Source organism: Boleophthalmus pectinirostris, unplaced genomic scaffold (genome assembly GCF_026225935.1).
Source record: "Boleophthalmus pectinirostris isolate CB_2022bp ecotype Guang Dong unplaced genomic scaffold, ASM2622593v1 HiC_scaffold_20, whole genome shotgun sequence".
NCBI classification, from domain to species: domain Eukaryota; kingdom Metazoa; phylum Chordata; class Actinopteri; order Gobiiformes; family Gobiidae; genus Boleophthalmus; species Boleophthalmus pectinirostris.
In genome coordinates this window covers 9856505-9870681 of record NW_026571153.1, presented here as the reverse complement: position 1 = coordinate 9870681, position 14177 = coordinate 9856505, and the positions used below count along the sequence as shown (strand labels likewise).

At 40.0% G+C, this 14177-nt stretch overlaps 1 protein-coding gene across 5 annotated transcripts in view; it reads right to left on the bottom strand.

The window, feature by feature from the left end:
• Positions 1-14177, bottom strand: part of mllt3 (MLLT3 super elongation complex subunit) — a 34676-nt gene that overhangs the window by 14204 nt on the left and 6295 nt on the right. For all 5 annotated transcript variants that reach the window (XM_055156064.1, XM_020936404.2, XM_055156066.1 and 2 more), the window contains 2 exons: positions 2486-2568; positions 1508-1651 (listed from right to left, as the gene is read on the bottom strand). In XM_055156064.1, coding sequence (XP_055012039.1) covers positions 1508-1651; positions 2486-2568 — 227 coding nt within the window. The remainder of the gene's footprint in view (positions 1-1507; positions 1652-2485; positions 2569-14177) is intronic.

Sequence of the window (14177 nt, the reverse complement as noted above, 5' to 3'; positions counted from 1 at the left end):
CACTTACTTCTGAATAAAAGAGCCGATTCCACATTGAACAAATAATTGGGACTGGAGTGAATGGTTTGGTAAAAAAAACAAATCAAAAGTGAGGTAGTGTTACGCTCCACAGCAGATGTGGGTCCTTCATGGGTCCATTACAGAACATGTCATAAAGCTTGTACAGCCCTGAGCCAAAGTACAGTGTTAAGAGTCCAGTGTTAAACTACAGTGGTGGTGTCCCACAGGTGACAGAGCCAGGGCATGGTCTATGTCAGCACTTGAAACCCTTTCTATGGAGAGAAGGGCTGCCATACAATGTAAATAGAAAGCACTTAGCTCAAGTCATAAAACCTCCTGACTACAGGGGACCGCTGGCTCAGGGCCAACGCACTGGCTGCAGCAGACACTGAGGAGGCATCAGAGGGGAAACCAATGCCACTTTATCACAACTGTCTGGAACAATAGGCCACACTGTAAAGAGTGGAGGAGCAGGGGGCAGGGAATAATAACTGTGTGCTGTAAACGTGTCCATTTCAGGCCTGATAAATATTAATCCAGAGGTTTCCCCTGTTCTGTGCATATCCCATCAAATAAAAGCCATCATACTACTAGGCTGGAATATTAGGTTTCTAGTCTTAAAAACTATGACAACGCAGGACAGACTTAGTCTCATGGACACAAAAACAGTACATAAGTAAATAAGGAGCATTTCTTCTCCATAGGCAGAACCTAAAGTGTAAAGCAGTGACACCCATTAGCTGCTCCTGAGGACAGTGGAAAAGATAAAAGGCTGGATAGGTTACACCTTTTGTAACACCAACAGTGTGAGTGAATGACATTTGGTCTGTATTCACGTTACTGATGGTGACAGCTGCAGTGCGCTCAGCCAAACAAAGCTCTTTGGGCCTTAGAAAGGCGATGGTTTGGATCCACAAGGCTCTGCTGCAGAGCTAACAGTTTCCCTCAGTGTATGTTGCTCCTAGTTTCTGTCTCTTTGTCATGTAATATAAATACAAACTCAGTATTAAAAGTACAATTAACTATTGGTTTGGAGTCGACAGAATGGACCTAGAACGGACTTTGGTGAAGGTCCACCATCCAAATTAAGTGTTTTTAGTTATGGATAAGGTCAATGAACTGAATTTTTGGCTCTGAGGCATTCAAAGGAACTTGATTACAGCCTTACACAAAAAAGCGCAATACCTGCCATGAACATTAGGAAGGGCAAGGCTCATAACAGAATTCTACTATGAAATTATAAAAAAAAAAATATATATATATAAAATGTATAACCTATTCTACCAATTCTAATCATGAACAGCAACATGGATCAGACAACATGTACTTCTGCACTCAAGTAAAGAAGTGAATCTTCGTGACTTGATGGGCTTTAATTGCACCTTTGTCTTTGTCTTGTCCCGGGAGCACACACAGTACACACACACAGTACACACACACAGTACACACACACACAGTACACACACACACAGTACACACACACACAGTACACACAGAGCAAACATACCCCTCCGGCCTTGAGCAGCTTGCGGCGGAACTCCTCTGTGGGGTTGTTGAAGGTGAGCTTCTCGCAGCGCAGGTGGTTCACAGGCGGGTGGCCCTCCAGGTGCAGGAATAGGTCGTAGTCAAAGCGCACTTTCTTGGGTTCTTCCTGAAAAGTAAACAGCATCAGAATAGAGAAGATACAAAATCACTAAATACACTAAATGTTCAATGCACACACATGTCAGCATGTATTAGTAAACAGCAAATGAGGGGGGCCTATTCATTTCCCAAGATTCATTAATACAAGATTTTATTTTTGTGTTTTTAAAGTTTATTTTTTCTTTGAAGCATCCTTGAAGACTTGAACTACTGAACATTTGGCAGTTGGGTAATCATAATTCATTATTCATAGACCTACTTTGGCCATTATTAGCATTTAAGTGCATGTAATTATTAAAATAAAAAGTATTTCTGTATGCATGAAGCTCTGTGACCTTGACCTATTTAGAAATGTACTTTCAAAAAGCATTAATCCAGTTCAACAAAGACAAAATGAAAGGGAAAAAAACATGAGTAGAATTTTACATTAAGGGGCATTTTAAGTGGAAAAATGAAGGAGCTTAGAAAGGCTGGTACAAGGTCTGCTCCTTTCTCTCCTGCTACAATGAGGAACTCTAAAAATACACTCCATTATGAATAATGTCATAGCTCCCATTAAAATATACAGCTGTGCCATTCTCTGCAGCCTCACTATATGCATTCATTAAACCAACTGTGAAACTTCTCCTATAGGCACCAAGATAGACACAGTGATAAATTTGAGAACCAATACAAGACTAACCTGAAGGCAAATAGTCGCTAAACAGATAAACCTATGGATAAACGTGATGTCCTAGAAAACTGCTGGGTTATGGACAAGCAATATTATATCCACTGTGGTTCTGCATGCAAAACATTAAAATAAATGAACATTCAAGATCGTCTATGCTTGAATACAAACCTTGTTTTTAAAGTAAACTTCGATGGGCAGGATAAAGCCAGCGTATCCTGACTCCTCCACTTTGTAAGGTGGGTCCTTGCAAACTGTAAGGAAGAGAAAGTGCATCATTAACAAAAGAAATTACAGAAAAAACAAAACAAAACTTGAGCTGTGACTCAGTACAAGCCAATATATTGTTGCCCCACTCTAACATATGGAATTGTGGGCCACTTTATTATTAGTTTGTTCCTTTTCTCTTGCACAGACTTAAGGAGCAGGTGAATCTGCGTTATTCTCCTGAGACCTCATTAAGACACATTCCCATCACAGCTGCCAATATATCGATAAACAAAAGCTCACTAAAACAAGGACGAGCATCCAGCATACAGAGCATCTCACGCCCAACACCTCCAAGACCGCCCAACCATTCCTCCAGTCCCCCAGGAGAGCCCAAAAAACAAACAGTCAGCTGCAGCTCAGGTGTGCTCCCCCCCCAAGGGCACTGTTTGTCAGGCAGCCTTCAACTCACTCTAGAGAATACAGCCAAATACAACCATGAATGAAGGATAGGCAAGAGGCTACCAACAAAAACACAAAATTCTCCGTGTCCAATTCTATTTATTTACCAAAAGGAGGTCTCTTAGGTTACATTTTTTAGGAGTAATTGCCAACTTGAAATTTGACTGTAACATATTTGCGGTATTAACCTTTTTCTGACTGTTCAAAACTGTATAACTGTGATAAGCAGCTGAATTATTCTCATGGGAAGAAAATGACTTTGCTACCTCCTGACCCTAGCTATCTTCAAATGCAAACTGCGAAATTATTAGTATAAAATCTAGCCCTCTTAAACGTCTTATGTCATGCACCCCTAATCCACAGCCTTGGAGATGATTGATGGTCGCTGGGCTAGCTCAGCGCTGGGGCCAGGCCATCCAAAACCCAATACCGCTGAGTAAATATTATGGGTTAGAGTTAATTGTCCAAGAGGGTCAAGTTTAATTTCAACAGAGCTTAAAGACCCCATTCACCGCAGCAGCTCTCTGTAAACTAAGAAAGAAGACGAGCAGGAGCTAAATCGAAACTTCAGCTACGGCATATACAAATAACGAGTTAATCAATTTTTTTTTCTTTTATCGTTGTACTTTCTTTTATATTACCACATGGCCTTGCATCTGTGTAATCCCTCAGTTGTTCAGGTTTGATATTTGTTCTGTTACAGCTCAAGATCATTCTAAAACTATTCAGTAAAGGTTCATTTCAGTCCTGCGAATGTAACTTTTTTAGTATTAATATGTGCTCAAATTAGTATCTAGTTTCGATACTAGTTTTAGTATCAATTAGTAGGAGTAGGAGTGTAATGATATCCAAGTCTCACGATACGATATCGTCACAGTATGAACGTCACGGTACAATATTTATTGTGATATCGTGGGAAAGCTCGCGATATGGTGGGGAGTCTCACGATTAGGGATGTAACAATAACCAAATCTCTCTGTACAATATTTTCACGATATACATCTCACGGTACAATATTTATTGCAATATTTTGTGGAGACTGTGAAAAAAACTGTTAATATGCTACTTTTTCCTCTTAAAACGCCTTGACAAGACTTAATCCAAAGAACCAAGACTTAAAAGTGTTTAGAACTGTTATTTCTTCATGTAGTCCACACTGAAATTGAGCAAAGGATCATGGTCTATGTAGTCTTTTTTTAGATAGTGCTGCATCAACTTGTAAATTTGACATACTGTGATGGTCCACGATATTATTGTGAGAACTCTGACGATACGATGTCATGATATTTTGGTTATTGTTACATCCCTATCGATTAGTATATGATTTTCGATAATTTTGACAACCTTAATATGTTTATACAATCGTGCAACTAATAACCCAGATAATAATTAAATGGTTTCCCCTCTGTATACATTTATTTTAGTTAATTTGTGAACTTTAGATAGACTTGTAGACCTTGCGAAACATTTATAAATCTTGAAATTTGTATGGGCACACAACAGCAAGACAAATATCAGAAATTGTATTGGCTCTAAAAATCCATACTGAACTGTACCTGTACCTGAACTTTAATTTCAATAGCTTCAAATGATCTTAAAAAACAAGCAAATGTCAAGCTGACCTAATGCAAGTGATTGGTTTGGTTGAAGTTAAAAAGGTTAAATGATCTGGAGGAGCATTTTCGAGACCTGAGACACAATGCACCCACTGACCTGTGAGACACTGTGGCCAGTTCCCCCCGATGCCTTCACAGGGGGGCTGAGGGTACATTAAAAGGTGCCCTGGGTATGAACAGAGGTGCCAATCACAGAACAATGCCAGTCACATTGTATTTCCCCTCTGAACACAGACTGGTTTGTAATGAGGCCCAAAGGCTGTGCGACACAAAGCGCTGACTCCACATTCTGAAGAAAAGTTCAATTATGTTCTCCTTCTAGGGACCAAAACAGAACACAACATCAGTGGACTACTAATGCAGCATTTAAGCAGCACATGCACAGAAAAATCACATGCCTTTACTGCCTGGATGTATGGGATTTAGGGCTGCAAGATTAATCGCAATTGAACTGAAAATGCAATTTGAGTGAAGGCTGCAATCTGTCAAGTATGATCTATGAATACCCTCCATATATCCAGTCTTATTCTGCATAAAACAAGATAACCCTGCAGTCTAGACCTCTATAAACATGTTCTGAATTGTAATACTTGTATTGGATTTTCAGTTCATATTTTAGTCTTTTTGTTGTCTTGCAATAATGTGAACTTTGAACATAATCTTAATAAAAAAAAATAAAAAAAATTCAGGTGAAACTATAACCATAAGCACCAAAAAATAATACTTGACAATTTTGGAATAAAATAAGTAATTTCAGTTCAATCTATTTAGGGTGACTTTTTTTGTATCCGTCTACCACTTTAACTACCTTTTTCATTTAGAAAGTTTGATTCCATTAAGTTGCTTACATACTAAATTAAGGCTGTGCAATTAATTGGATTTTGATTGCTATTTCGATTTGTGTGTCAAACGATCTCCAAACTCAGAAAATTGAAACAATTTAAAGCTTAACAAAGTTTGGGATATTTTTTTAATAGAAATATATAGTATATAGTTTATTTTGGATACAGTTATGTTTTTCTATGCCTTATTTCATGTTGAAAGTATATTTTATTCATTTTAAGATTTATACATCGTAAAACTGCTCTAAGGTACAGATTTGTAGCCTATATTTATTTTCAATTTGAAAGTTTTGTGTAAATTATTCATAACAAAGTGGGGTTTCTTTAAGAGAGAAATCCTGAATAATTGCACCGAGTAACTAAAAACATAATTGCTTGAATAATTGTGATAATGATTTTTTCCAAAATCGAGCAGGATGGTAATACACAAGCAAAAATATATTATCGGTTTGGTCATTAGCAATGTGATTATTGTAACAATTTGTACAACACTTAAATTTGATATTGTGATCGTGACATTCCTGTGCAGTGGTTGAAATGAGGTTACTGGCTGATTTAAGTTAATGGGCAGATGGCATCAGCTTCGTGCTAGACATTTTCCTTTATTCAAATTCAGTCAAATCCTCTGTGCAAGCTCTATATGCTTTAACATACAGTCCAAACATGAAAATAGTACATGCTTTCACACATGCTGGCTGCCTTTACAATCTGTCTCTCTAATAAACTAGAATTTTATGACATGAGTAGTAAAAGCTGGGTATTATATATCATACAATTGTGCGATTAAGTTTTAAGTAAATGTACATTTTAATGAATCTGCTATGCTAAATAAATGTAGTCCATTTTATTTCAAACGATATCACAGCATTTTACAGGCCAATAATATTTAATAGAGACGGGGGGCAGCTTAACATTTGTGAACTGACCTTTTGGATATTTCATGGCCAAGTACAGTGTTATCAATGGGGAAATCTGGCTCTTGCCCCCTTGAACATGTCTTGGGTGGACAGAGTAACCTCCCCAGGATTTATTAGCAAACAAAGGCTCAGAGCGGCCGTTGGCATGTTCATACGACGCCGGCTCCGTCACGTTGTCTCTTCATTAGCGCGACACAGAAACATTAAGTGGTCATGATATGAGCTTCTCTAACATTAGTGGGTGGTGATTAGGGGCGCTGTAGGGTGGGCTGTCTGGACGGCCAAACACAGTTCTCTAAAAACAACCACTGAAGTTTTGGTCACTGTCCAGCAGCAGCAGCGGTGACCCCAAAAACTTGGACTAATCTGCCCTTAATGACACCCTAGAACCTGCAGGGTCAAGCTTAATCGGCAGAGATTAAAGAGCATGGCCACAAAACAGCCGCTGTAGTGTGGCAACAGACTCGCTATAGATTAAGAGGCTCAACAGGTGGGCCACAGACACGGTTAAAAGGTTGATCCCGGGTCAAGTATGGGGTACCATGTTTGCAAGATCATTGCTAATCAAAGTGCATTAAATTCTCCAGTTCATGCGGCATCCATAAATAATTGATACCCATGGAAGGCAATAAAACAGGTAGCATATTTTTCGGACAATAAGTCACACTTTTTTCATGGTTTGGGTAGTCCTGTGACTTGTATTCCAGTGCGACTTATATATTAAAGTTTTCACACTGACAGCCGTGAGAAGCTCTAGGCTTGTGCGCCAGTATCTGCTGCTCTTATTAGTCCTGTACCAGTCACTTCGCTCAACTGTGCATGTCTCCTATAGAAAGAGCTGCTGTCCTGTCTGTATCATGTCAGTCGATCGCACCATAACGCCCAAAAAGAAAATCATATTTTGCAGATTATATGCTGCAAGTAGCGAAATATGCAGTCGAAAACGGTAATTGACCAGCAGAAAGAAAGTATGGAGTGAGTGAGAAACTTGTGCCAACCGGGTGGGTGCAACATGCAACTTTCCTGGAAGTCATTGGATGGATCGACAAAGCCTGGACTTCAGCGACAACCGAAACCATCCTGTCGGGATTCAGAAAGGCTGGAATAATTTTAACTGGAACTGATGTGGAGTCTGACGACAGCTACACAGAAGAGAAAGCGTCGCTCCGTTTACCTCCGGAGGTCGTGGACTTGTTCAGAAGTGACACCGAGGATGAATAAGTCAATGGATTTAGTGATTTGGAGTGAGATGGATTGTTTCTTAAACTTATTCTGTTCTGTTTTTTTTATGCTCTAGTTATCCAAATAACTCTTAATATGTGACATTAACAGCCTGTTGTTTTCTGTTCTATTGTTGTTACTATAACTTGCCATTCAAAATAAATGTTGGTTCCTGGTCTCTGATTTTATAAAATAAATTTCCCCCAAAAAGTGCAACTTATAATTCTATGTGTTTCGCACTTTTGGCTGGTGCGACTTATACTCCGGAGCAACTTATAGTCTGAAAATTACAGTACTTAGAAATGAAATGTACGCTTGCAGTGTAATTTTTCAAATAAAATATAAAACCATTAATGATTGTAGTGCATGCTTAAATGTACTAACCTACCAGTAGCTTTAATAACCCACACACCAGAGAGGATGCTGAGGCCCCACCCACCACAAGGGACAAGAGTTAATGGAAGCAGGATGGAGGAGTGGAGGTGAGGAGTGGGGTCGGGAACCAGGGGATACTCCTTAAAAGTAGTCCTCTGACGAACCACTCACACTGCAGGATGTTCACTGGCACTTGTAATCCTCGGAGAACCATTAATGTGTATCTGTTTGGACATGTGCTGCATCATCTTACAACAAGTCGTATCAACCTCCCCGATCCCAAGAGCCAGTGGTGCTGCCAGCAGATGTTCTGTTCCCATCCATGTTCACACGGTGCCTTTGCATTTCCACATTTCCATATTAAGACCATTTTATTATTTGCATGAAACAACCACCAATAAAGTGACTGCCATTAAATTGGATTCTCAACAGTCAACAATTTGCTAAAACATATTGCTTAACACCATATGCAAGTCACTGTTTGAGCTATGCCAGGTGTGCACTCTCTTGTTACACATTAATAAATGGAGGACACACACACACATTTGTCTGTTGTCCTCGATGTTTTTCAGCCTCTCGAACTTTTATTGGTATGTTACAGCGATATTCAGTGTCTCCCAAGGCTTCATCTTTGATCCACACTTGTTCTCAGTTGCATTAAATCACTACACAATTTCAGAGGCATAAAAAGACATTTGAGTTGTAATGTGAATAAGGCTCTCTAACATTGATCTGCTAACAGTAGCTGTCATATTTATTGTGTTGATAGAGAAAACGTGTGCTCTTCTATCTGATTGCTACCATCACATTCATCTTGTCATTTATGGGTTTGATTATAAACAATGAACAGACAGTGTGGGAAAAGAAAACAGGAACAGTGGTGACCTTTGCCTGAGGATGGAGTGGTCGATATTAGTCACTCTTCAGGACTCTGGTCAGTGTTTAGTGTTTCGGCTGATGATTAGTCAAAAACACAAGGACCATTACCAGATTAAATGAACAATTCAATTTTTTAGATAACCATTTATCCATTAGGCTACAAGGTTTCTAGCCATTCAAACATTCAATTTGTCTATTTCCAAAGAAAAGACCACATTTTGAGTACCAAGTACACATTCCTCCAAATACGGTTATGACTCAATGATTGGAATTCTGTTGATGTAAGAAACTGCGCCTCTTATTCTATCAAATTTCTCCAAAGATGACCTTGAAACCACATTACAACTATTCAAACAGAGAATGCAATTTGAATATAATGGACCACAAGCTGTATGAAATAAAATACAATTTAGAACTCTTATTTGAAGATAAAAAAATTAATGATGGGGTTTTCATGTTGTACTTTAGCAGAATGCAATACCCATCAGTGTCTGGAGGTGATTGGTGGAGGTAAAAGTGGTTGGTGGTGGAAGAGGAAGACAAATGTTTTACGACAGGGCCAAGTGAGAGAAAAGTGAAAGAGCGGCAGCAGACGGCCCATATAAAGCATGCTTCAATAAACCACTTCCTCTAACCTCTTTCATTGACTAGACTAGACCGAGGGAGAGCAGGCATTTACAGCCCAGTTCCTGTTATTTGGTTGGATCGGACCCCCTCCCCTTTCCAACTCTTTTCATGCCAGTGCCAGCAGCCCTTAGACCCGCTGCTGCAGTCTTTGTGCTGTGCTAATACGAGGAGGTATGATTTCTGAAGAATTGTAAAACAATTATGGGTAAATTCCTGCTGGTCTTTGATTTGGGCCAGACAGTAGAGATTGGGCACAGTGTGAGGGGTCTGGGTTCCTTAGCTCTCCACTGAGAAATCATCATGTACAAAATGTCAAAAATCAATGCATGTTGTTATTTTGTTTGTTTCACAATACTCACCAACAAAACTGCATTTTAAGATAATACACGAAATAGGAATAAAGTACTTGATCTGCTAAAAACACAGTTTATATAAAATGCATTTGTAGTATGCCAGTTGTCTGTAACAGTATTTCTCAAGTCATTTTAGCTGCAGCAACGTTGCTATGGAAACTTTTAACATGTACTATATAATTATGTCATTTTTCTGAATATAGAAGGACTTTCTGTTGCCTGTTGAATACATCATAAACAGACAATAGAAAAGTAAAGCCTGTGTGCAGAGATGGGCAATATGACGATCAAAACTGAATCTTTATCTGATCTGTAATGATATGCCATTTTGGTGAAGAAAGAACGCTTGAAAAGAAGTATTGGGCATAACATCTATCCCTACCTTTTAGGGGTGTGCAAAAAAATTTTTAAATATCGATATATCGTATTGTTTAATGTGATGATACAGTATCGATATCGTGGGCTTGCTGTATTGATATATCGCAAGGGTATTTTTTAGTGTATTTTCCTAAACTATTTTGTTACAGTGCTACAGTTTTGTTGTTTGTTTTGAGGAAGGAAACTCGTTTATGTAACACATTTGACATTTTCACTGAGTAAAATGTTTGTGTTTCATATTCACTTTGCACAAGAAGTGGTTTAAGAAAGACTTTTAGTATCACAGCCATGGTTTAGCCTTTATTTTTTATTGAACCATATCGAATCAATTTGAAATATATTATATCGAGTGCACTGTATCGAGATATGTATCGTATCGTGGCTTATGTATCGAGGTATGTATTATATCAGCAACTTCTGAATGATACCCAGTCCTACTACCTATGTGCAAATAAAAGGAGGCACTAGAAGAAAGTGCAATTAATGTGAAATAGAAACCACAAAAGTAGCATGGAGCTTTACATGAAGGCATCCATAAACTTAAGTGCTGTATACTGTTAAACATAACCCTAACCCACAAAGTCTTATCTTTTAACAATGTGCCATCAAATTAAACATTTGTAGCCTGTAGTCCTGAGGCCACTAACTTACAAGCCCAACCAGAACAAGTTGAGACCCAACCTTTAAAAAAGCAGAGTAAAGTCATAACAGGCTTGTGTATGGTGAGCCAACTTTTCTCTGAACTTGAATCAATTGGACACATATTAAAAGAGATTTAAGCAAAACATCAGTCTCAATTCTTAAATAAATATTGAGTGGATAAATCGTGCAATCATAGTGATTCAAATTTGGCTGCCCGTAGATTTTTATGAAAAGCAGGAAACAAAATATGCTGACTCCAGGTTGAGCTCTCACACACTTCAAACTCATCTTTCCACTGTTGAATGAAAAGGCATGCTTGGGCTTGGGCTTGGGCCTGGTGTTGGGATGATGTCACCGCACTTCTCACAACACCCACACGTGCACAGGAAATGCACTGGTGGCATTCTGGTGCTTGGAGGCTCGCAGGATCCTGGCCACAGCAAAGAGCGGAGGAATGCGCCGCAGCTTCTGAGGCTTCTCCCAGCAGCCGCTTGTGCAGGGGTCAGAGCTGTGACTTGACTTATGTGGTATGTGCACACAAGCCGCAAATTAGGCCCGAGCGGAGGACGCGCACAGTTAAAAGGCTTCACCAGAGAGCCCAGGAGATGGCCAGAGGCTAACATGTTGGCCCAATCATTAAGGCATCAATCTGAGCCAGAGTACACCGCGAGGGGCTTACGCTGTCGCCAATCTGGCTAACAGAACGCTCTTTTTCTCCAGGGAAACCAGATACACTTCCACTGTTAACACTTCATTGTCTACTTCCACACACTTACAGTTGTCGGAATGAGAAGCCCGCCTCTGCCTAACCAGATGTGGGGGGATGTGTGGTGTTAGTTTGGAATTAATCAAGTTTAAAGAGGGTCAAGTTCAGTGTGACTATAATCCAACTAAATCACCGTATACTACCTCATCATAAAAATGGCTTTCAATTGGTAATACTGGGCAAGTACAAGCAAGCCTGAGTTTTACTTTCTCACCATCTTAAACAGCTTAGTTTTCGAGTTCGGCTTATGTTGTGTTTTGTTCCTTAACTTCATCATAAAGAAATTGGGTCATGTCTTGAAATCTTTCTAGAAGAACAGACTCATCTTACTCTATGGTGTCTATAGCAGAGTTTATCATGAAGACATTATGAGAGACGGAGCGCTGCATATCATATGATCCCATTAACCAATACTGTACACCACCAAACCATTACAGTCTCTTTGTTTGCCTGTCCTTTCAGCAGCGACACCAGCCCTACCCTTTAAGAACAAGCTGAACAGACTTTAAAGGGGGTTTGGCTGGAACAAAAAGCATATCAGCTCTGGTGCATGCTTGCTTTGCTCACAGATTGGCCATTTCTTCCCCATTACAGCATCTCCCATCTCTCCATGGAAGTGACAATCCTCTGAAATATCACAAACACCTTTGAAGAGATGCCATCTCCGGAGTAGATTAAATGGCAGCTGAGGTCTCAAATGAGGTGCTTAAGCAGCGTGAGCCACTGCCGCCTATTGCCAAAATAGCACCCCCTCCGCTACTTCCAAAGAGCTTCTTTACCTCCATTTGTTGAAGCGGCGCTGCCATTTGGCCGTCGCCATGGAAACACTTCAACGCTGGCCCGTTAACTGCGTGGCAATAATGAAGCGCAGTGGCAGCTTTACTGACTGATTTGTCATTAATCTTAATGTGTGTCTGGCAGCTTCTCTGAACCGTGCCACAAATCAAACCATCAGTGGAAGGAAGTTACACTGACGAGCGCTCATTACTCTACTCAGTGTCACTGACGGAGCAACAGCTGATCCAGTCCTGTCAGACACATTGGGACGGTATGACACAAAACACAGCAATACCAGTGCAAAAACTATGGACAAAAACCCAAGCACTAAAGTAGTTTCCCCAGCTAATACTAGTATCCTGTATATGATGTGCCACACTATTGGTTTGGGCAGAATTATGTCTATGTAAGGCTTTGAACAGCAGTGTCATTTTCTTCCCAACTGTTTTGCTAAATAATGTACAAAATGTCACCAACTGACATAATGATTATCATCAGAACACAGACACAATTGACCTAACCTCAGGGGAGGTCAAGAATCACAACTAAAGCACTTCCCTCTACACCAGTTCCCCAAGCATTCAGTCTCCAGCGGCCCTCTCTATGTGCTGTCATGTACCTAACAAATCAGCTCGAGTTCAAAATATGTTCCAGTCGATTTGCCCCTGGATGGACTCTTCACTCCCTAATGCCCCAACCCTCCTCATCTCAAATATCGGATTTCCACAAAGACACAGGATGTAACAGTCCAGGCCACAAATATTCTCTCCGACCGTAAAAGTCAAAAAGGAAAAGAGATTGTTGGGAGTCCGGAGACATTGTGCGGAAAGCTCACTCAGACAGGTTTACTCTGTGATTACGATGTGTTTAAAGACCTCCTGGAAATGTGAGACACACCGCTGATTGAAAAGCTGCTTTCTATGGTCAGTCACCCTCGGCCTGAGCACTGTACACAAAAGAAACAAAGAGCAGGAGAGCCATCTTGGACTTGTTTTAGGAAAAATCAGTTGTATTAAACCCAGCAGCTTTGAGTTAATGAGTTATCACTGTGTTTTACAGTGGACAGATAAGAGCTTGAGGAGCTGCTAAAAATACATACATGAAGACAAGGCCGTAGATCATTTAGAGCTAAGGCACAAACTATCCTTAAAGGTACAGGATCGTCACTTGCTTGTTTCCGTGCATCTGCTATTGGTTTTCACAGTATGGAATTAGACACATATCCATCGTTTATTCAATGACCTGTGATTTTATTGCTCAAAAGTACCTTAAATAATATTAATTCTGTGAGTGGAGTCACGTTCCCACAGATCTGACTTGTAACTTTGCGCCACCTGCTTATCTTCATGGAGATAGATTAGTTTAACGTCATACTGAAGGACATTCCAGGCAATGCAACAATCCCTTCAGAGATAAATGTGTAGTGAACCCCCGACAGATAAGTTCCCTAGTGTTTCTTTAAGTGTGAAGGGAAATAATTGTGTTACATTTCTGTAGTTCCTCCTGCTGAGAAAATTCTACTAACAGTTCTAGTTTGTGGTATGAAACATTTAACCTTATATTAATAGTGAACGAGCTTTTAAAAAGCCTCTTACTTGTGGAAACATCTTTTCTTTGCCTGAGGAGAAGTGAAGTACCTCACTGCCCAGCTCAAACCACAGGTCTCATCTATCAGAGCAGGAGGGAGGAGATGGCCTGGCCCAAACTCACTGTGCACTGTGTAATCAAAGAGCTTTTAGGAGAACCTCTGAGCTTTGAAGCCACGTCCGTATCAGGAGATAGCAGTGTGATTTATGGGAGC